Source organism: Ciconia boyciana, chromosome 4 (assembly GCF_034638445.1).
Source record: "Ciconia boyciana chromosome 4, ASM3463844v1, whole genome shotgun sequence".
Taxonomy (NCBI): Eukaryota; Metazoa; Chordata; class Aves; order Ciconiiformes; family Ciconiidae; genus Ciconia; species Ciconia boyciana.
The window spans coordinates 80555423-80578745 of record NC_132937.1 but is presented as its reverse complement, the minus strand read 5'-3'; the positions used below and the strand labels follow the sequence as shown (position 1 = coordinate 80578745).

General features: G+C 36.2%; 1 protein-coding gene across 1 annotated transcript in view; it reads right to left on the bottom strand.

Moving 5' to 3' along the window:
* Positions 1 to 440: 440 nt before the first annotated feature.
* YTHDC2 (YTH N6-methyladenosine RNA binding protein C2) overlaps positions 441 to 23323 on the bottom strand; it is a 37209-nt gene continuing 14326 nt past the window's right edge. Inside the window, exons 8-30 of the mRNA XM_072860362.1 lie at positions 22539 to 22646; positions 21291 to 21439; positions 20755 to 20890; positions 20264 to 20390; positions 19130 to 19195; positions 18005 to 18183; positions 17733 to 17829; positions 17560 to 17647; positions 17388 to 17468; positions 16369 to 16451; positions 15235 to 15340; positions 14965 to 15084; positions 14334 to 14606; positions 13674 to 13800; positions 12943 to 13148; positions 12186 to 12381; positions 10940 to 11049; positions 9796 to 10088; positions 9192 to 9369; positions 7912 to 8115; positions 5853 to 6035; positions 4530 to 4633; positions 441 to 4376 (exon numbers count right to left, since the gene is read on the bottom strand). Coding sequence (XP_072716463.1) covers positions 4553 to 4633; positions 5853 to 6035; positions 7912 to 8115; positions 9192 to 9369; positions 9796 to 10088; positions 10940 to 11049; positions 12186 to 12381; positions 12943 to 13148; positions 13674 to 13800; positions 14334 to 14606; positions 14965 to 15084; positions 15235 to 15340; positions 16369 to 16451; positions 17388 to 17468; positions 17560 to 17647; positions 17733 to 17829; positions 18005 to 18183; positions 19130 to 19195; positions 20264 to 20390; positions 20755 to 20890; positions 21291 to 21439; positions 22539 to 22646 — 3191 coding nt within the window. The 3' untranslated portion in view covers positions 441 to 4376; positions 4530 to 4552. The remainder of the gene's footprint in view (positions 4377 to 4529; positions 4634 to 5852; positions 6036 to 7911; positions 8116 to 9191; positions 9370 to 9795; positions 10089 to 10939; positions 11050 to 12185; positions 12382 to 12942; positions 13149 to 13673; positions 13801 to 14333; positions 14607 to 14964; positions 15085 to 15234; positions 15341 to 16368; positions 16452 to 17387; positions 17469 to 17559; positions 17648 to 17732; positions 17830 to 18004; positions 18184 to 19129; positions 19196 to 20263; positions 20391 to 20754; positions 20891 to 21290; positions 21440 to 22538; positions 22647 to 23323) is intronic.

Sequence of the window (23323 nt, the reverse complement as noted above, 5' to 3'; positions counted from 1 at the left end):
ATCATCACACGCATGGCTACCAAGATAACTCTCTCTTTGGAGACCAGGGTGATACGAAGAGCAGATCAAAAACAAAGAGTGTCAATGCATGGGGTCAGGATACTGGAATGTGCCCGATGGCTCAAAAGAGCACTTTTCCAAAACATTCAAAGTGGTGGTTTTACAGACATAACATGAAACCAGAGCAGAGGATACTGTGGAAAGAACTATCACAAAATTCATTGCTGCACAGTGAAATAACCGTACAGACATTTTGCATGGGTTTAACTGAAGTAATGTCTGGCCATAAAGACACCATTATTTCCACCGCATGAAACCTAGCAACATTTGTATGGATGACAACACAGAAAATAAAAGGAGGTTACCTGAGAAAACAAGATCGCTTTCCTCCGAGTTTCAAGAGTGGAATATTTTATTGTAGACATTCAGCCAGACTCACTCAAAAATAATTTACGCTGATTTATTGAAAGTTACAATTCAGAATTGTGTATTATTATAGTATTACGAAGAAACAGTTGTTCATTTCAGATTAAAAAGGGAGTGACAGCACATTGAAGAAGGGATGACAGCACATGTATTTTTATTTAGAAATATTTCTGCAAATAACTTTACACAGCAAAACAAGATTACTATGCATCACAATGTTCAGTGTTCCTTCATTCAAAATAATCTCTTCTAGTAATTTAGTTCAATTATGAAAACACTTAAATCTACTATAGATATAAAATATACTGTATGATGCTCCTTGCAGACTGTGGCATAGACAAGTTGCAGTATTGCTGTTTACGGAAAAAGCATTTACTTTCAGTTTTACAGACAATCTGTTACTGTTGCTGAATGACAGAAGACCAAAGGATGAGCAGCAGCAACTACTGTTTGACTATGTCTTGTAAAGGTGGTCTCAGAAGTCACTAGGAAGCGCTGGTACACTGTGGCACTGAGCATACATACAGAGAGATCAGAGGTAAGCTCCCTTTTTTTTTTTTAATCATCATTTGAAAACCCAGCGTAATTATCTCCTTACAGATGAACTTTCGATGCTTCAGTAGCTTCAAGAAAAGTCCCCTAGATCTGTTCTCTAGATGCTACTCACCTCTGATATGGTCTTTCCTGAGTTCAGAAGCTAATAGCAATCCTGAATGCACATCCATGAAGTTATGTGCAACTTCATGGGAAAAGGAGAGAAAGCAGAAAATACAAACAGGGAAGGAAGACAGTACAACTGAACAACAAATTTTCAGCTTATTAGAACCTAAAAGATCACATTAACTGTCCACACCATCAGCATGGATTTATCCTAGTTTTGTCAGCATTAAAATCATTAAAACAAAGGCATGTGAAACAAGCAAAATAATGTGAAACTTGTTTTAAAATACTTGCTAAAATATCTGCTAAAATTAAACCAACTGTATGAAGTCTGATCGCCATGAAAACATTGACAAATCATGGAAGAAGAGGGAAGTAGTTTCAAGTGTACTTAAAAGCATCTAAATATGTAATTAGCTCCTGTGCACTCCTCTTCTTTGAACACACTTAGCAGCATTTTTAACTACCTGGACACGAGGTATGAATGGCCACAGCAGAATCTACCTTTTGTAAGAGCTGGGCCCACATGGGGCTGGGTGCTGTGCCTGTAAGGACAGTGCCTACTGACTTTAAATGGGCTCTGAGTAGACCAGGACCTTTTTTGATCAGTGGGCACCAGTGGGCCACATGGGACAACGTCCACATAGGTCTTCCTCTGCCACAGGGGCTACTTCTAAAGTGTGATTGATAACCAGCCTAGTGATGCTCAGTTCCAAATCTGTGGGGTTGGCCGAGGGAATAGCCAGGGGTCCTCAGTCATCTTAGGGTACTTCTCTGAATATATGCTAGTGCTGCCCGGAAAACAGTCTACACTTCCTGCTGGAAGCTGTAGTTGGATCCCAGACCCCAAAGTGAGTCTCCAGGCTCTCCAGTCTGAAACTCAGATGGTGTCCACCTCTGCCATGTAACGTATTTGCAAGCCAGGTTAAATAATCGACAGTGACAGATTTGTGATAGCACTTGCTTAGTTTGGCTAGGTCTGTGGTCATGAAAGAGCATGTGGAGGCACCTGTCATACCTCCAGCAGCATCATACTCTGTTTTGACAACTGGTCAGATTAGTAAGTCTTTAGGAAGGGAGGAATTTGACACAGCATTGTCTCAATCTGAATCAGATCAAGTACCATCACTGTCTTCTGGGTCTCTATATAAAGAAATTCCCTTTTCCGCAGCTTCCAGACAATGGTCAAGTTTTTCCCAGACAGACACTGCTACGTGGGGGACCATGTGTTGCTCTAGTTTCTCCACATTAGCCTGACAGCTTTTAACACAGGCAGGGGCTAGAGTCTTCTCTATTGCAGCCCCAGTGTCCTGCTGGGTGTGGGCCAGTTCTTTTCGTAAGTAGTCAACTTGGGCTTGGGCTGCTTTCAAACGCTGCTCAGTATCTCTAAGGCAACAAGCTAAGAGATATCAGCAGGGTAACTCTCCCGTTGTGTTTCTGTCTTTCTGACCTTCTCTAATCAAAGAAGAATCTGACATCCGTGGGCAGGGCAAGGTCCCAAAATAATCAACAAAGGCACCCACTACAGGGTCAGGGCTGGTCATGATGCACTGTACCGTATCCCACTTCCGACACCAGAGCGTAAGGGCTTAAGGCAGCCCTGCCAAGTTACAGGTTCAGGATATGGTAACAGACACCAGAACAATAGCTTCAGGGATAAACAGTTTATGTCTAAATAACAGTACATGAAAAAATACAGATTATTAGTACAATTATCTGGGTTGTAACAACAGCAAGTCAAGTAATTCACCAAGACTGGGCTAGACCTAGCACCTGGGCATGCAAAAACTTACATGACCATGGCTGTCAGGCAGGCAGTACGGCATGACCTCTTCTCCAGACAAGTGACCTGGACCAGCCAACAACTTCAGGGAATGCAAATTCCTTGGCTGGACTGTCCTTTTTATCATCGAGCCACAGAAGCACTATTTGGGCTTGTTAACCAAGCATTCCACCCCACCTCTGCTCCCCCTCTGTGCCAGCTCTGTCCTTGGTGTGCATGGGGCCCAGGAACCCTGTACAAGGCAATACCGACGCACATTCCTTTGTGGGAATGGTCCTGGAAGTACCATATAAGGTAATACGAGCCTCACGGCTCCATTGTACGCACTGTCTCCAGAAATACCATATTAGGCAATACGAGCCTTACAAGGACCCAGTTAATCTTGCAAAGGCAAAACTGACTGTTTATGTATGGAAGTCACCACACAGAATGCAAGAATGAATACACAGGGTACTCTGAACTGTGCAAATATTCTTAGCATACACGGAAAACATAAGTACAGGCTCAGAAGCAGAAAAAGCTCTCAGTTTAATCTAAGAATGAACACCATCTAGCACCACAAACATAGTGCTCACAGTGAGCAGACTGAATTTATACCAGCCTTATATTATAGTATGTTAATGACTAAGGAGGAACCCAATAAAACAAAACAATAGTAGTATAGCAGAAGAAAGAAAGAAGAGGTATAGAAAGCAAGCATGAAGACTACATTGAAAGATGAAGAAAGCTGTACTGGTTTGGGTTTTGGGTTTGAGAGAAAAAAAATCTTCTAATAATGCCCCAGTTAGTGAACTTTAAAGTACCATTTGGCCTCTGAAAGACTGTTTCAGCTTGCCAAAGTGTGAGTACCTTTTAAAGGTGAAAAACAACTGAAACTGGAAACACTGCTGGACCAATCCAGTCTCAAAAGTCTCATGCTCCTTTCACTTATGTATTTAAATTAAAATTTTACATTCTCCAGCTGCCCAGTTGTTTGTATGAATATATCCTGCTCTCTTGCACCATGTATATAGAAGTTCAGCAAATACTTATGGAATCTTCCAATATATTTGGAGACATCTATTCTCAATTTATTTATTTTACGCAAACTGCAAGATTGATTAATTAATATTACACTGGTTTCTCTCATACATTTTACTGTGTTGAGAAAGCTTTAAATGTAAACTGTATATTTAAACTGTCTGCTGTGCTATTTTAAACCCACAAACAACTTATATGTGGTCCACCGTTTCAAACTTAGTTCTGAACTTAACCATGTTTTTAAGTATCAACTGCACACTACTGTAAAAAAATAATTCAGTCAAAAACAGGCTGGTGAATAACGTTATGACATTTGTTAAGACAAGGCAATACTGAAACCAACATAATCCCCTCTTATTTTTCCACTGCTAGTTGCATAGCATGACTGACAACTTCAGGAGCTTGTTGAGCTGCCTTCTTCCTCATCTTTATATTGTAGGCACGCTGCTGGTTCTAGTGGTTGTAGCTGATGTTTCAACAACCACAGCTAAAAAAAAAAATTCAAAAGGAAGGGAATATTTAGTACTAAGTATACCTGTTCTTCCACAAACTACAAAGGAAAGACAGTACTGTAATGATACTTTGTATACAGACAGCTTTTCCTCTCATAAAAACAGCAAGTAACGCATGAAATAACTACCTCTATCACATTACTTGACATGCTCAGTCAGTTGCATTTTTTCCTGCCGAAGGAATACGGTCCCAGAGCTGTAGTAACTGCTCTCCAACTTGTGGCTCCAGCTCCTAGAAATGAGCAGGAAATCAGAGGAGTTATTTCCACTGCTACTATTGAACATATAGAAACTATTTATAACAAAATTGCTAGATGAGGTTATTGGTGATTGCTTTCAGTCTTTCTGAAAGAGCTCATTCCTTTTGCCATTGAGACATACATTGGAACTTCCCACACAGGAAGTTTTTTTACTAGGGCTCATGAGGAGGTAAAAAATTTCGTAAGCAACCCTAGCCTACAGGTTGTTTGGGGCTTTTTTCATTCACAGTAAGATGGCAGTTCTTAAGAGGAGAATTCTGAGTGAACACACCACCACCATATACAAGAACATATGCACCATGTACTTTGTACATTCCACAGGTCACTTATTAACTAAAGATCATTATTCTCCACATCTTTTAAGTTTAATTCCATCAAGTGTGGTGGAGAATGTGGAAAGGCAGGTCACAGGTAATACAGTGCCTCTTGGTGGAATCATAGACATTAATATAAACCAGTTGTTTTTAAGATCGTTAAGACTCTTCAGGTCTTGAGAGCCACTTACAACAGAAGCACTTTTAACTCCATCACTTGCTACATTCCTCTCCTCGTTCTTACAGTATGTTCCTTTCCTCGTTCTTACAACTGGAGAGGTTTTGGGGAAGTAGTGAGAAGATGATTCAAAAAGTTTAGCTCTAGAATCTTGTATCAAGGAGATATTTTGGGAGGGGACTGGGGAGAATTCAGAAACTGCCAGAGAACTCTAGTGCCAATTCTATTCCAGCTTTTTGTAGTTGCATTTAGCTTTAACGGACTGGAGAACTGTCCTAAGCTTTTTTCTACCTCAAATCTCAAGATTCTCTTCAGTCTTTACAGGAAACTCAAAGCTATAATTATGAACAGTTAATTTGGGTGTGGCAGACTATCCTGGGAAACAAATCTGAACCCAATAGGGAACAAATCTCCAGAACCAACATTACAAATTCCAAAAAGCTTTTATTTTTGGAAGCATCCAGCATTAAATCTTTTTTTTTAAACATGTATTAAGGAAGAAACTGCTTTGATTTTATCAAAAAGCCTCCATTACTTCAACAGTGATGCACTAGGAGAACGTACAATGTGCATCAATGAACTGTGATTCAGATTAACAGATATGTGAGGACAGTTGAGATAAATGTCAAGGCTAAACAAGCTAATAAACAATACACAGTTCTACCAAATAAAGAAGACTTTAGAAGAGAATAACATTACCTGGCCATCTCTGCTTATTTGTACTTTCTTATTGTCATTCCAAGGGTTGAGTAAATGGTGTGCAAACTGAAAAGGAATGCTTTCTTTTCGGATCCACTCCACCTTAAATACACCTCCGAAACCAGTAGATCCCCAATCTTGACTCTTCTCACACCCTATCTCTGAAGCCATTCTAGCAAAACCCTGCAGCAAAAATTGAAATATGAAAGGAAACATGTAATTAGAGCGTATCTGCTTACCTTGGAATTAAATAAATGACTGGACTTTGAAACTACTTTGAAAGTTTCGTGTAAAGTGATTCATACACGCTCCCCCATGAAGCTGGATCTTTTAAAATGTTTACATCTAGAAAGTTGAAAGACTTATTTGTTTTTCCACTTCAAATATGCCTTCTAGAGTTTGAGCACAGAGAATGCCTCTCAATATCTCACAATTACCATTAAAAGTTTTTTTAAGCTCTGTAACAGAGGTTGAAAAGGTGTTGTAAAAATATTTGAAGTGTAAGGAATCAAGATGAATATTCTATTACATAATAGTCCATTAGCTATTCCTTGTTAGTTTTAGATATTATTTGCAGAAATCCATTCCTTCCTTCCCATGTTCCCTCTATGTTAACAAACTTTCACATAGAATTAAGAGAGTGTAGCTGTTCTTCAAAGAAAGAAGTCAAAGTTGCTTTTTTTTCCTTCTTCAATGAAGCAGAAAGACATTCCAACAAGACAAGTATTCAGAAAGAAAATGAAAGAAACCCCAAATCCAAGATTGCTTCTAACTTGTTTAAGGACACCCCTACTTGCCCACACACCAAACAAAACAAAACAAAAACACCCACCACACCCCCAACTTATCAACTGTTCAGGCAAATTTATGCCAGTTATGAATTAGGAGTCCAAGAGATGCAGTGCGCTACATAAATTACCAGCACACACTACTATTGTAAGACACGCAGTCCTAGATAGCTCAAGCCAGACTTAAATGGAAATTAATAAAAGGAACAGAGGAAAAATAAAGGTGGAAAGTAAAGAGACACTTGGTACAAGAGAATATTAATAGGAGTGTTAATCTCACATTCCCATGAATGTCCAGTGCATTGTCAAAACTGGAAGGACAAGGCAACATCAACCACCTACACTCCTGACTTCAGCATGTCTTCCCCTCCCAGCATCCGCATCTAAGATCACCAATACAACAGCCCATTTTCAGTATCAGCTGGCATGCTGAAAATTACTTTCCAATATTACAACTGTATTTGCCAAATCATCCTATGTATATCTCACTGCAATCCTTCAGTGGTATCATCAAAACAGCTGTATTCGGGCTCGTTCATTAGATTTTAAGTTTAGCTGACTTTTAGGAATAGTTTATACATAAAGAGGTAAGTTGAGCTTTCTTTACCTGGAACAAATGAGTTTAGCCCTCTCTACAACACAGCTAACCTGAAACTTTACATTACCAGCTCAAGTCTTTAACTTCAAATTGGCTACAAATTTGTCACCAAATTGTTGGCAAATACCTTGCTAAACCTGAAGTAAAGACACAGCTCTGCAATAATCATGGCCATGACTTTCCAGCTTCTTAACTTTTAGAAACTATAGTTCTGGCAAAACAGATTTTATTAAAATTTGTAATACAGACATCTATGAGTTTCCTGGCTTTAGAAAGCTGTGTCTTGATTATAACTGCTTGTTCACTTACAATATTTATTTTGGCATACTGAGAAAAGAGGAGCAATCCCCTGCTTTGTTCGGATTTGTTTGTTTGTTTTGTTGTTGTTGTTTTAAAGGATTAACTTAGGGTATAAACATTATTCTGACTCAAGATGTTTGAAGGCAATTCAGTCTTAGCCTTTGTGTGACAAACTGAGTTAGCTGAAAGGGCATATTTCAGAGAAGAATGAAATAATCTTTCCTCATCAATCAGATAAATTCGATTGCTGCTCTACTTATCAGAGGGTCAGAAGTCATAAGCAAAAAACTCCACACTACACATAGTAATTAGCTGCATTCACCTAAACCATCAACCAAAGCTAGTATTTAGTATTAACTAAGTAAGGACTCACCTGAAAGTGTCCAGACCCTTGAACAGAAAATATTAAGTAAACCATGCTGCTCTCCCAAAAGGCTCTATTTAGTTTTCGTTCATTACTTGGTGTAGTAGACCATATACCCTTCTGTTGAGAAATATCAATGTTTTGCAAGTTGCTACTTTTCATTATAAAGTACCGAACTGGTATATTTGGTCTTGGTGAAGGAGATTTGGAACCCTGTAAAAATTAAATTAAATTAAGCTACAGTAAAATAAACCAGGCTTTAGTTCTAAAGTTTTACACAGATGAAGACAGAAATCCCTTGACTCTGCTCCTACCCTCCTCCCCCAATTCTACAAGAAACACAGAATCTATCAGCTGGTAATGTCTGAATTAGTTTTAAAAGGTATTTCACATCTATTTTACATTTTTAAAGCACTTTCCAAAACCGTAATTCATTCATGAGGGGCAGCAAATAAGTAGAGCAGAACAGGCCTAAATAGTCTCGTGATTAATTACAGTTCTTTGAAGTCTGACACACCTTCAGATGACATAAAATTAATCATTCTAGACTGTAGCCTGAAGCACACTACTTACATTTCAACCTTCAGGAAACATAAGTTTTTTCCCTTTTACAGTGGCTGAATTTAAAAACTGAAAGACTTAAGAGGAATTATTAAATTCTCCAATGAGTCCATGCCTAGAGGAACAATGGGTTTTCCTCTAAGTGATCTGTTTAACACTGCTGCAGTTTACTATTCAAGTACATAGGGAGAATTACGCCAATAACCTCATTAAAAGCGTGTGCTTTGTTAAAATAATCATAAAAAAAGCAAGAAGTCATAATAAGGCAGATAACACAAAACTTAAAGAGAATCAATATCAATGTATGCTATTACAGAAACAGAGGAAGGCAGAATCCAAAGAATTCAGAAGTGCATGTACTGTATACTAATTTAGAAAAAAGCAATACACCTTCACTGGTTATTATATCAAGATTAAAAAAAAAAATCTGATTTTTTCTATTTTGATCTGATTTTTTCTATTTTGGATAGCTTTACCTCAGCACTCTGCAAAGAATAATATTTTTACTGTCTTAAACTAGCATAACAAGGATATTTAGTCCAGACTGTAAGTTCCAGAAAGAAATAAGTATTATGCAGCTGTTAAAAATTAAAATCTAAGTTAGGTTCTTATATAAGACCTATAGCTAGCAATATAATACCTGATAGCTGCTGAAAGATATAAGCAAATTTACATCTGAAATTCTATTAATTTTGAAGAGTGGGGTAATTTGTTTACGAGAACTCTACCTTTCCAGATATTGGAGAAGAAGGACTAGCACAGGGGCTAGGATAGCTACTGCTGTCTGTAGACTTCACTGATGACTGATCTGACCTGTCATCTGAAGTTCGTTTGGAGTGCAAAATGTTTTTTTCTTTGTACTTCTTCGGCTGGTGAAGTGCGGGAGGTGTAGATTTCATTAAAACCCTAAAAAGTAAATGTAGATACAGGACATACCAGGATTTTTATAAGAGGTCACAGTACAATTTATATCTACATATCAGCCTATTGCATGACTATATATATTACAGTAATGCCAAAACATATTAAATACTAACTAAAAAAGTACTGATCGTACATTGTTTTTGAATGCTAGGGTTAAACCTATTCTGCTACTTCTTCCCAGAGATCACAATTCATGGACAATATTCCTGACTGCTCTCTCAAACAGCAGGCACACATATGAAATACTTCTCCATGAAATCACAACTACAGTGCAGCACAGGACAGTATCAATTCTTTCAGCTGTATTTCTACTGTTTCTTCCTTTTTACTACTAGCAGACATTCAAGTGATTCTTTTATAGCTAAATAAATTACAACCTACAGTCTCTAGAAGATCTCAAAAGCTTACTTTTCAGCATTAGAGGAGTCATCAGAGAATTCAGTTTCTACTGAGCTTTTTCTACTGTTGGTTGACCTCCATGTAGATGCTAAAGGAAGTTCTTCAGAAGTCATAGGTCTTGGTCTCTGACCAATTCCTGAAGGCTGCTGCAAACCTGCAGACTGTTCTTCAGTACTTAAAACAGCTATAATTGCTCTTACAGTTGTTTCATCAACTTGAGACCACGGTTTAGAAGGAGCTCGCATACGACGCAGAAATAAGCTATGCCACTTCTGTCTGAGTTGCAACAGCAAACCAGCAGCCTGTAATGAATTTCAATTCTGTTAAAGACTAGTAAAAATTAGATCAGACAGGTAAAGGTACCCTACGACTTTCCTATCTGGCAGCATCTGCCATTCTAAAATGAACAGGGTCCAAACTGAAAGGCAAGACTAAAGTGCTGGGCCAGCTCATACTAAGGCTTGATGTGTGCTAGGAGCAGTGCCATTGGGTCAAAGCAAGAGCACCACGTAGGCAGGACAGGTGGCCAGAAAGAGCTGAAGGGCCATTATGCAGCAACTATCACCTGCAGTTTGCTGTCTCCTGTAGCCATTATCTTTTGTCTGGCAGTTTTGTCAGAGTCTGCTAACTTATGGAAATGGAGTTAACAAACCTCCAAGCTGCAAGGTATAAAACACCGGCTTACCCAAAAAGCTTTTGAAGCAGATCCAACAGCAGCCAGACTGCTGAGGCTGTCCGGCTTCCTGGTATGATATAAGGGACACCCGCACCATGACAGAGGAAGAAGGATGAGCACTCTCACCATCGGCTAGGTAACCAATTCTTTTTTTCTTTTTGCTCGAATTGAGAGTTATACGTTATAAGTTATGAAACCTTACAACTTGAATGGTGAATAAGTGAATTCACGCAATAGACTAGTCTGGGGAAAGGGGGATGAGTCCCTGTTGGTTTGTTGTATTTCTTAATGAGCTCATGAAATAAAGGTTAAATCACAGAGTAAGTTGTCCTGTAAATTTGAGACACCCAAATGGACCATGACAGCCGTTCTTACAGAAAATTCTGGGTTACCCAAATGTTTCAGAAATCTTTTTAGGAAGATATGATATAAATAACCTTCTACAAGAAACAAGCATTGAAGCGATACATTACTTACTTCAGGGTCCAGCTTGAGATGGAGCCATTCATCTAGCTTCAGTAGTGCCAAATTAGCAGTTGTTTTGTCCTCCATCTCACTATCACTGTTATCATTAGATACCCCATCCCCTGAATTAAATATAAAAGATGCATTAACATTTCTATATTATTTCCACTTACATACAAAAAACCTGAACACTACTGTATTACCAGCAATAAACCCATTTTCCTTCTAAATTTTATTTTAAAATGTAAACATTTGTAAAACCACTTTTTATTTTCTGCAAATGCTCCTCAGTGAAAAGTCTTTGCTTAAGTCAGCAGAACTCCAGTACCCAGACCTGCTGAGGGCCCTGCTATGTAAGCACCTGTATTGATGTGATCTGACTCACTCGTACCTTTGTCAATATCAACAAGCCATTACCAAACTTTTGCCTGAAGCTGTTTGCAAAACCACACGTTGCTCTATGCTTTATTTCCTAGTAAAACAGCAGATTTAAAGACCCATTAAGAAAAGCATAAATTATATATACATATGGCTATTAAGTAGGATTCTAATTTTTTTTAAAGTGCAATTCAATCAGCATAAACAGTTTAAGGGTAACAGTTTAAGAGCAAGACAGGAAAGCTTCAAAAATAACTTGGACTCTTACTTTGTTTCAAACTAATATTTCTAGAGAACTGGCAGCTGGATAGATTATTTTTGCTTCTATTCCTACAGCAGTTCATTTAAATAGAAAAAAAAAGATAATGTCTATATGTTCCTATTACTTCTAGTTAGTAGTATAGCTAATTGTCATTAGAAGTTATCAGTAGAAAATAATCTTTAAAATGCATGTTTCGGCTGGAGGCAATATGAGTATCTGCCATATTGATAGTTTCTAAATTATTATTCAGTTTGAATAATCTGGTTCAAAGTAGCAAATAAACTAGTCTGTAGAAAACATACATACTACACTTTTCAGCATTAGTATTTTCATTAGGCATTTTGTTTGCATTTTTTATTTCATCACAAACTATACTGTAATTTCTGAGACTTCAGAACTATGCAAGTGTAATTTATGGATATGAATCTATAAGGATTCACAAAATTGAGACATTTATTAGAGAGCCTGTAAACTATTCTTGAACAGCTACAGGAACTATAGCTCTGTTATTTTAAGAATCAGCCAATATACATATTAAATATTCCTGCAAAATAAGCCTTCCATATCACATACTAGTATATACCAATGGAAACATTCCAAATCAAAACCCCACTATACCTCGAAAGGACGAGGGTTCCTGCAAAGCATTACTTGGTAATCTAGCTGGTCCACAGAACAGTGACACGGTGACAGGTGTTACAACAGAACAGCATCTGATATTTGCTATCCTGTGAGCTCTCGTCATTTCATCATATATAACCCAGTCTGTAGGGAGTGCCTGAATAGCTGCAGCTTGCCCATTTGCTGGGGGAATCTGTGCAAGAGCAAATAAGAATAGGCTGTTTTACCCTCTACTTGTAATTAAAATAAATTTTAACATATTTCTTATTTTATATATGTAGAAGAAAATACATTAATATTTATACACACATAAGCTATACACACAAACAAAAAAAGCAAGAGAGAATTCAACCAGACTCACAAATTATCCTACCACCTTGAAACAAAATATTTTGCTTTAAAAAAGGATCTAAAAAAAAAAATCCGTTTCAGAGCAGAACTTCTTCCTGCTATTATGAGCAGGGATTGTTACATCTTTAAAGCAGTTTCATAACTATTTTTTTTTTTTAACATTTTGTCTCATTCCATCTAGAAGAAGGGCCAACTGAGACAAGTTTTGATGAAATAATATTGGAAAACTAAAATAAAGAATTGGAGTTGGTTTATTAAATGCCAGGAAAAAGATTTTCTAAAAATGTAGTGTTTAATGCACATGCAGCTTTTAAAGTACTGACAACTATGAAGAGACATTTCTAAAATGTTCGATAGAGTATCGTGCTCTTTTTTGTGAACTATAAATTTAAAGTGATTTTACCTTTTTATACTGAGGTTGACTAAGAACAGAGGTAGGATGAAATCGCACTTTCTTCTCCTTTGGTCCAGTCAAAACCAGGCTTTCTCTGTCTACATGCACTAGATTGGGATACATTCCAGCTACTAAGGCAGCTTTAACTACAGCCCAGTTTTCTGAGTTAGTATTAACATCTCTAATATCGGCTCCTCCTCTGGCTCTAACAAAACCTGAAGAAAGAAGAGGACAAAAATGTGTCATATTTGCTTGTATTTAAGATGTACTTTTTTGCTTCTCAAAAGTAGTTTGGAAAAAAGAAAGTGAAATAAACTATAAATATGTTGCATTTTTCACTACTGTCAACCTTAACAGCACCAAGAAGAAACTATTATACCGAAATCCTTCCTGATAAGGGGTTTTATACTAACATAGAATAGAATTACGTTTTACAACACAAAGATATTTCCCATGGAAATAATTTATTAAAACATAAAAATCCAAGGAAACATATGTCACACTGAAAGCCAGTGGTGTGTGGAACAATCAGGGCACTTTCAGTTAGATTAGCTGTTTCCCAGCCACACTTTCTCACTCTAGCATCTCCACCATACCCAGCATGAACAGGTACTGGTCTGTTTCAAATTAAGGAGGAAAATGACACCAGTGAACACTATTCTTGTTACAATTTGTATACACTTGTACTAGGTATACACTTGACTCCAAAACCATGTCAAAATTTTTTCCAAGCTATTTACCTGATGCTCTAAGCTGGCCAAGCAACTGTGTTCTCATTCCTATGATGATTTCCATCGTGGCTTGAGACAGGAAGTTCTTTTCACAGAAGGCTCTCTCCCAGCCATCACTGCGTGCCTTCTGCCACGCCTGTAAAGAATATTGTTTTACATTTGCCTATTAATTTGATTAGCTAAAATTAAAAAATGCGCTTTTTTAAAAAAAATGACATTTACATCAATAGAACAGGCAAAAACCATTCCGAAAGAAAGGAAATTTATAAAAACAGATTATTTTTTTTTCTGGTTAAGTACTAGATTCTCTTTACCCATTCCCTAAATTAACATATGATCATTACGTTAAGTTATTATAAAGATCATTATATGAAGTTATTATAATGATCATTATTTTAAGTTATCAGCATAGCAGGATATAAAATGGCACCTTGTTGGAAGATTCAGAATTTAACCACGTTTGAAGATATAAACAAAAAATCTGACAAAAAGTGTTTCCTCACAAATTTATGAGTCCAATATACAGGAAAGCCATCAGGCAACAATAAAGTTTCTTCTCTAAGGAACTTAATCATAGTCTATCATTCTACATCCAACTTGATTGGTACATCATTTACTTTGATATGCGATCTATTGTGATTAGTACTCTTTCTGAAGATGAAATAATACCTGGAAAGCCCTGAGAAGCGCCATATGGTCACTAAATGTTCCTGCAGTAAAACGTTTTCTACACAGCATGGCTGCACGCTTTTGAGAGGCCAGTGTAGGTAGGACAAAAGGGTCTCGATATGCAAGAGTGCAAGCAATAGTAAGAATAGGATCCAGGCACTTCAAAACAACAGCACACAACACCATTTTACCAAGGTGTGGCTCTACCGGTAATTCAGTGAGATGATAACCAAGTTCAGTGAGATCTTCCCAAGGGTCCATGGCATCTATTGTCTGTTTAAAAAAAAAAAAAAAAAAAGGAAAAAAAGGGAGGGGGGGAAGAAGTGGACAAAATTAATTTATAATAAAAGCAGAAAGGATGTGAATACTGGACATTAACTAGACTTGTTTCCAAACACTAGGAAAGCAAGTCAAACTCTTAACAGTTTGAGACAAGATTTAAACACTCTCTTCCCTTAACATGGAAAAATACATCCACACACACAAAATGAAAATAAACACACAAAATCTCAAAGTATCCTTAAGTAACTAAACAACAGTCTCAGTACAAACAAAACTCAGTAAGGTATCTTGCCACACCACAAATATAGAATCAAATACAATTCCCATCTAAATCTATTCCTCTGCTGACCTTAAGCATTTGCACAGCATTTCTCACAATTAAAGCTGGTGGAGGATCAGGAGCTTTCATAAGAAAGTCAACAATTGGACAATTAATTGGAGCCAGAAGTTTTGTGTGTAAACAAAGCTCCTGCAAGTTAAAAAGCAAAAAAAGATTGTTAAGACTCAGGGGGGTGGGGGGGGTGGGGGGGGGGGTGGTCCAAACACTTTTTTGGAGTTCATAGTATGGTCTGATGATAATACATTTTTTTAAAGTTATAATTTCTAACTGAACGTGCACCTGAAGTGGCATTCTTAGAAGTTCTGGAGTCTGAAATTCCAACATATTCTGAAATCGGAGCCTGCTGAAGAGACGAAAACAGACTCCAGGCTGACAGCGCCCAGCCCTTGAAAATAAAATACAGGAAGTTGTTGAAAATTAGAATTTATTAAAATAAATAAAAAATAAAAAACCCAACACATACATACACAAACTTAGAATGGAAATGTAGAAGCAGGTCTAAGAAGAAGATAATTTTGTCATTAAGTCCCACACATGACATAAGTTTTCCAGTCCATGGATTATTTTTGATAGTACGGAAATTTGTTATTATAACTGTACCACAACACTGAAAGTTCTGGAGAAACAAAAATAAAGCCTATCTAAAAATAGTGATGTGGGTTTTTTGCTAACCTAAGATCAATCCAAATCTCAACTGTCCTTTGATGAAAGGAATATAAGTCGTAAACTTCATTTCTTCCTCTTCATATCCCCCAAACAGTTGGAAGTTACTCTGGGAGTAAAAGGTAGAATGAAGACCAAATAACTTGTGAGTGAGGGGACAGAGACAGCAAATGCTCACATTCACACTCAAATTCCTGCAGGTTAATGCCAATATCATATCACCAAGCATAGGCATTTGTTGCTACGTATCCTCTTAGCCCTCACCCAGTGTTGGCAAGAATATGATTAAGGCCTGTTAAGTCATGAATAGTTTGGAGAAGGTGAATAAGGAATCACTGCTCAACGTCTCTTCTAATATAGGGATGAAGGGGCATCAATTAAAAACTAGCAATAGGCAGCCCTTTACCCACAGATAAGTTGTGAAACACCTTATGGACACTGTGGCTGCTGGTGCTACATGGGAGAAAAAGGAAGGAGAACAAGTTCATGGAATGAAAAAACCCTAGACCTAATATAAGCTTTGGGAAATTCCTGAGTGTCACTTTTCTACAACTTGGGAAACGACTCCAAGTAAATACATGCTGAGCCTTACTCTTCCGCAGAGAATTAGCATTGGCCATTGTCCAACACGATACTGGACTAGACTAGTAACATTATCCAGTGTGGCTGTTATTATGTTGTGTATTTTATCCTTAACATACAGGACAGTGGATATCTGCAAAATAAAATTCAGTATGAAGCATTTATTACCTGCCTTTTCTCTGGATAGCACTGGCTTTTGAAATCCACACCATTTTTAGCATTGTAACACAACTCAGTGCATCAAAAGACTTCTATAAAACCAAAGCAAGGAACATAAAAACAAGATTGAATAGGGTACATGAAATAAAAGTTACTAATGATTTAGCTCATCAACAGAAGTTCTCTAAAAAAAATAAAAAATAATATTAACAAGCACCAGCAGCTTCTGGCACCAAGCTATGTTCTAAAGTACTTAGTTTCAAGTGAATTTATGCTACCTCCTTCACCGTATCTTTGTGCTACACAGTTTTCTAAAATAAAGTTTTCTAGTCAACAGGTAATTGTAAGTCAATAACAGACATGGATTGTGTTTTGTGGTATCACAAACCAAGCAAAAATGTTATTATGTTGAATAAAGTTTTCTCTTTGTCTCGTTTGGAAATTATGTCCTTATTTTCCCATATTTGATGCAAAATAATAAAAAAAATTGTACTACCATGAGAACTTCAGAAATCTCATGTGAAATCCAATTTTATTTTCTAAGCCATATACTAGGTCTTAAACTACCTCGTTATGTCACCTCACTTTTCTTGAACAAGTAATTAGGGAATAAGCATTCAACACATTAAAAACAATGCTTAAAAACTTAATAGATTAGACTCAGGCTAGCTACAATAGTAGGACAAAGGGAACTCCCAGCGTTCCCTAAGGCTCAGGAAGATGTCAGTCTAAACTGATGGACTTGTTTTAAAAATCAAACAGAAATACTAAATTAAAAAAGAAAAAAACATATAGATACATCAATATATCAACCTGCAACAGCTTTTACAGGGTTTTTAAACAGCTAGCTATATACAGTATTTGTCATAAAACAAACGGATGTCAAAACTTCTCAGTAAGTTTTGTTGCTTGACATTCACTAGCTCTCAGCCTACTATAAAAAAGTAGTTCTCCAAAATTTATGTAGTATTTATTTTAAAATAACACCAGGAAGTTTACTTCCCAAAGAAAGTTTAAGCCAATCATACCTCTTTCATCTTGCCTGAGTCAATAACAAATACAACATCATTGACTGTTATGCTGGTTTCTGCAATATTAGTAGAAAGAATCTGCAATTAAAAAAAACCAAACATATAGTAACTGTAAAAGCAAAGACAAAATAGATCAACATGATACCCGACCAAGTCCTCTGATACTTGCTATTTTGCGGATGCCAGAAGGTGGACTTTTAAGCACCTTCTTCTGATCCAAAGTCTGCATATTTGAATGAAGCATGAAAACTTGGTATCTAATGCAAGACAAAGAGCACATTTTAAGGATCTTGAAAAGAAACAATAAAAACTCAAGACGACCATAGAAGCTAGAGGTTTTACCTGTGAGCATTATCAGCAAATCTCTTGTCATCAAAAAGAATACGGTCCCTCAGGCTAACTATCTCATCATATCCAGGAAGAAATACTAAAATCGCTCCTAAAAAAAGAAGTTGGTTTGCAGAGTTAAACAGAAAATTAACTTCAAATGTATGTCAGAACTGCACATACTAGCACTTGGAAGGTTTTACCTGCTTGGTATTACTGAAAAAAGAGCACAATTCATCAGAGGCTGAATGTACAGCAATTTATTGGGAGTATGTGTATATACCTACCAGCATCACAACTATGACAGATGTTATAAAGTAAGTGCATAATCAGGTCCAGATCCACTTTTTCATCATCAAAACTGTGATGATAAGCTTTCAACAGTTCTCTGTCCTCTGCACTGAGGTCACTACCACTTGTTTGCACCAGGGAACTTTCATCCAGATTTCCAAATTCCACTGAAGCACTAAAATGTACAAATACACAGGCCAGAGTCAAGGTTGTTTGCTTTGGGTTTGCATTCAGCCATCAACTGAAATTTAGATCAAGACCAACAAGACTACTCGTCTCGAATTTTAATTTTGAAGTGTAGCAGAACAGCATCTCCACAATAGTATTACTGTTCACTGATGTAAGTGTTAACCCCGCAAAGCATTCAACTTCAATTTTTAGTGTTAACTTTAATTTTATTATACTTCATTGAAACACAACCATAAGCAAATGTGAAAGAATTCGAAGTACAAAGACACCATTTATTTATCTGTTAAAGGAAAAATATTTAAAAGAAATGTATTTTCCAAAAACTTCCCTACCATAACAGTTAAGCAGGTACTACACTAACATAAACTACACTAAGAGGAATTATAATAATATAGGTCTCTACAAAACTGTAACTAAACTATAATAATTGTAAGTTAATTAAAAAAACAATTATTGAATGGCCTAGTGTACATGTAACTCATATAAAGTTTCTTTAATATGGCTATCATGTATCAGCAATATACAGACAAAAACACACAACAGATTTGTTTCCAAAATAAGCATCTGAAATTAAAATGGTACATAGTATAGAACCGGCATCTCCTCTGCATATTTATTTAAGTTACTGTAATCACATCCTGCCTAGATATATAATCACGATAGGAATGTCCATATCAAGATGATAAACGCTAGTAATATAAAAAGTCCTACACCACTAGGTGTTGTGCAAACATAATCACTACGATACTGAATACAAACTTTTTTTTACATAACTATGTTTTCAAAATATTCCTATTCTCAAATAAATCTTGCTATTTAGGCCAGACTTTAAAGCATAAAAAGCTGAAAACAGTTCTGATTTAAAGAAGACAAAACACAAATCTCCCTTCACCATGTTATACAACTGTTTCTGCAAAGTAGTTATAGCTTACCTGTAGGACTCCAACAGGTCAACAACCTCTGTCTGTCCAAAGCGCTTAGCCCAGTCCAAAGCCATCCTGAAAGAGTTGCATAAAAATCTTTAATTTCTCACTTCAAAAGATACATATGAATAGCACGTTACATGAGGAGACAACTGACACCACACTTTCTATCAATTTCTGCATTATTGCTTCATCAGTGCTGTTATTGTTGGATGTGCAACTTCCCATTTTAAAGTGCATAAACAGGTATAATAGCTATATGATTTGTAGATAACTGCAATTCTTTACCATGAAAGAATCCCAGTTTTATACAGATGTACATGCAAACATGCAGAAGGAAATGAGGAGGAAGAATGTGCCATTCCTTCAAAAGCCACACACCAATGTGCAAAGATAAGCCATGCCTTTTTGCAGTACCCTTTACTAGCTCCTTTAAATCATCCCATGAAGTCACACCCCAGACATTTTTCTCCAAAATGTGTGAAAATATTGGGGTTTTTGATGTCTTATAGAAGTTGCCCTCCTCACAATACAGTTCACTCTGTTTTCCTTCTAAACTGCATTCCTTCCCAAGTTTTTCAAGTGGTACTACCAAATATCAGACCCCTGGAATCCTAATTCTTGTCTTTCTGTATTACAATTATTTACTATAGTTCCCCGTTTATATGAAGACACAATTCATGGCCACAAAAATCTGAATTTTTACAGATTCACAAATATTTTTACATGATACAACATATTTACAGATATAACACAGTAAAGATTTTTGCACCTGTAATACACTATTTTTAAATCTGATATAGGTTACTCTCTTAAAATAAGAATCACCAAAGATTTTGCATCTAATTCAATCAACCCAGTGAGAAAGATTCCAATTTTTCTTCTAACCAGTGTATTAAACCAGAGCCATTGAAACCAAGTGTGTATGTCTCATATTCAAGACTCTTTAATTAAGAATTCAATTTAGAATTTACAGAAAACAATGTGATAAACAGAAGTTAGAAATTGTTTAGACTGTCAAAGCCTATTAGTGCTTACAGTAGTCAGATAAGTTAGCAAATTAATTTAGATGTTATAGAAATTTCTTTCTAATTTGTATATTTACAAATAAATCTATCGTTCAGTTTATCTGTTTGTTTTTACCAGCCATTGGATGACTTGCAGTGGATACTTGCTCCCATACTGATCAGCTGCTCTACTTGACTCAGAAAGCCTCTCCCTGAAGCAATCATTAGTGCAGTCGCGCTGGTTTCACTGTGCCTATAATCAACTGAGAAATACAAAAAAAAAGTCAGCAAAACCAATAAAAACATTGTTATTTTTTCATCTAAATGTAGTATGAATATGACTCTCAAAACCCAGCCCAAAGAGAACGTTTCCTCACTTCATCCCATCAGTCAGTTCACGTGAATTTAATACTATTTTAGAAACATATTATAACATCTGTCAATACTTCAAAACAAGTACAACAACAAATAACTACAAAAGTCATTAATTCTGCTAACCCTATTGATTTTTCCAATAGGCACCAGAATTCAAAGGTAACAACATTTGAAGTTGGAGGTAAAGTAGCCACAGAAATTCAGGTCATTTTGTGGTTGGCTGTTTCTTATGTAATAAGATGAGAAACTTACCACTGACATTTTCAGTTAAAATGAGATGGAACACCTGAGCAAAGGAATCAATATCTTTATGCAACCAGATGTCAGAAAGACAAGAATCCATTTCTTTTATTAGCCACGGTTCAAGGCAATTCGCATCTTTTTCAGTCTGAAGAGAAAAAACAGTATTGAAAGATGAATCTCTTCAAAGAGTTGTCTTTATTCTCATATATTAGATGTGAAAAATTTGAACAGTTAGTTTTCCAAGTAACAACCAGAAATACAGCATTCAGACATCAGTTAAAGCATTTATTGTATCATATGCAAGTACTTTAAACAATGGCAGTCTAGCCATTTGCTCTGAACAAAAGTTATGTACAACCATCATAACTGAAAAGCACACTAGCTAGAATGGTTCATGCTAACAGAAAAAAAAAAACGTGTTTTAAAACATGTTAATATCCTTCTAGAAACTCTACAGGAGTAATATCTTTAGAAATCAGTTTTTAAATGGGTAGGATAATATAATGCAGATTTAAACATCTCTTCCAACAAAAGGAAAAACTTACCAGTTGATTAAATACTGTGTCACCACCATCATCCAACAGGTTATACTCTTCAGTTACACTTGGGACAGATCTTTGTCTCTGAGATTCCACTTTAGTATTATTTTCTCGAGCAGAACACCATTCAGTAAGAGTACTTTGCTGTTTTTCTTCTAGAATGCATAAAGTATTTCAAAAAAAAGTTTTAAAGTCATCTTAATTATCCATTGTTTTCAGTTACAAAAAACAGTTATATCAAGTCACAAAGTTTTATCTATTCAATCTCTTTTATTTAATCTAGAATGCTGTTACCAGTCCAATATAAATTCCATGATTAAGGGCACTCAAAGTACACCATTGCAAACATCTGCTACAAGAACAAGGTAAAAAAATACCATTTGGGTGCTTAACCCCCTAAGTCTCCAGTACTCCAACTTACTGCATTCAAACGAGCTTCCTAAGTAAATATTTTCTACACAACCCTCAGTCCAGATCTTTCTCCATAAGTGAAATAATGAAAAGAAGTGATATAGCTCCTGCATGTAACAACTAACTTTTGTGTAGAGGTAGAAGAAAGAGTAGAAAACACCAGTACTTTAACTGGACTTTTCTATCCACAGCAATCAGAGCCGAGCACCACAATAAACGCAGTTAGGATTGCATGTTATAGCTTTGGGTTTTGCCTTTTTTTTTTTTTTAAATACACACTAAGATCATTACTTTCAGTTGTCAGGAAAACTTCTCAAATAATGTATCTACTTAATCAATTGAAAAACAACTATATTAAGTTCAAGTGTGTTAATGCTTTTGGGCTATAGATATTAAACACAACCACATCTGAAGAATGCAGTGAAAAATGTTACTAACAGGAACCACTTTTGTGCAAGATGTACAAAATCCCACCCTCTTTAATAGCTACACTTTAATTTGCACCCAAAAGTCAGCACATAGTATCTTCTGCTTCTATAGTTTTCATGTGGCAAAGCCCTCAATTATATGCAATTCTACTCCATGATAATCAGGAAAAATATAACATTTATCAACTGAAAGGAAAAAGAATGCAACCACTGAAAGAAAGGGGAAATTTTTTTTTTTTTAAGTTACATAATCTACCTCAATAATGTAAACGCTCAGAGGTTAAAGATACTTGCTGTCATCTAATCATGTCTCATTTAATGTTCTGACTTTGGAATTTTAACAGAGAAGCATCCTTTTTAGTTGTTTAATCAATCAGACTCACTGCCAACCCTAACAATTAAGAAGTTCACCAACCTCGCTGCTTCTCTTTTTTGTACTTTACCATCTCTTTGTTTGTATACCCAGTGCTTCGTAAAATGTCCTCCAAAAACATCTCTTTAACTTCAAAAGGTCTTCCTTGTACTGAAAGTATAAATAATTCATAAAATATTAGATATTCCCTAGCTTCATTTATAATCTTAATTTTTAAAAAAGCATTTCTGTAGACACAAGAAGTGAATTAAACATTATTAGGGCCTGATTTAAGGAATTATTACTTTGCTTGAGAAGTCTTGTAAGTGTATCTTCACTGGAGTTTATTTTCTTAAGATTACTGGGCCACAAAACAAAACAACATTTCAAAAGGGAAATGCCAGCTGGGTACCTTGTTCCTCATTAACCTCTTCAATTCTATTAAGTGTTATAGTATGAGATGCTCATAAGATTGACAGTTACTAATTGCAATTTTATCAACATAACAAAAAGAAAATAGTAATTTTTGTTTAGGGCTACAAAAAAGAATTTACTGTGTAAGACTGCTACCTGATTACAAAATATAACAGCAGTTAATACAGCTTTAGTGCAAGATAGCACAAGCAGATTGCCACCTTTGTATTAAACCACCTTTTTTTCCACAAGAAGAATATGAGGAGATGGACTTCTCTCAATTTCCTCAATCACTTCAGCCAAATTTGGCTTTCTTTACTGAATACTTCCTGATATACAAGACATTCCAATGGTCTTTATCTCCTAATAATTTACCCTGATTTCTTTCTCAATATCGCTGTTTTCTAGACTTTATTTATGGACATTAAAGGATT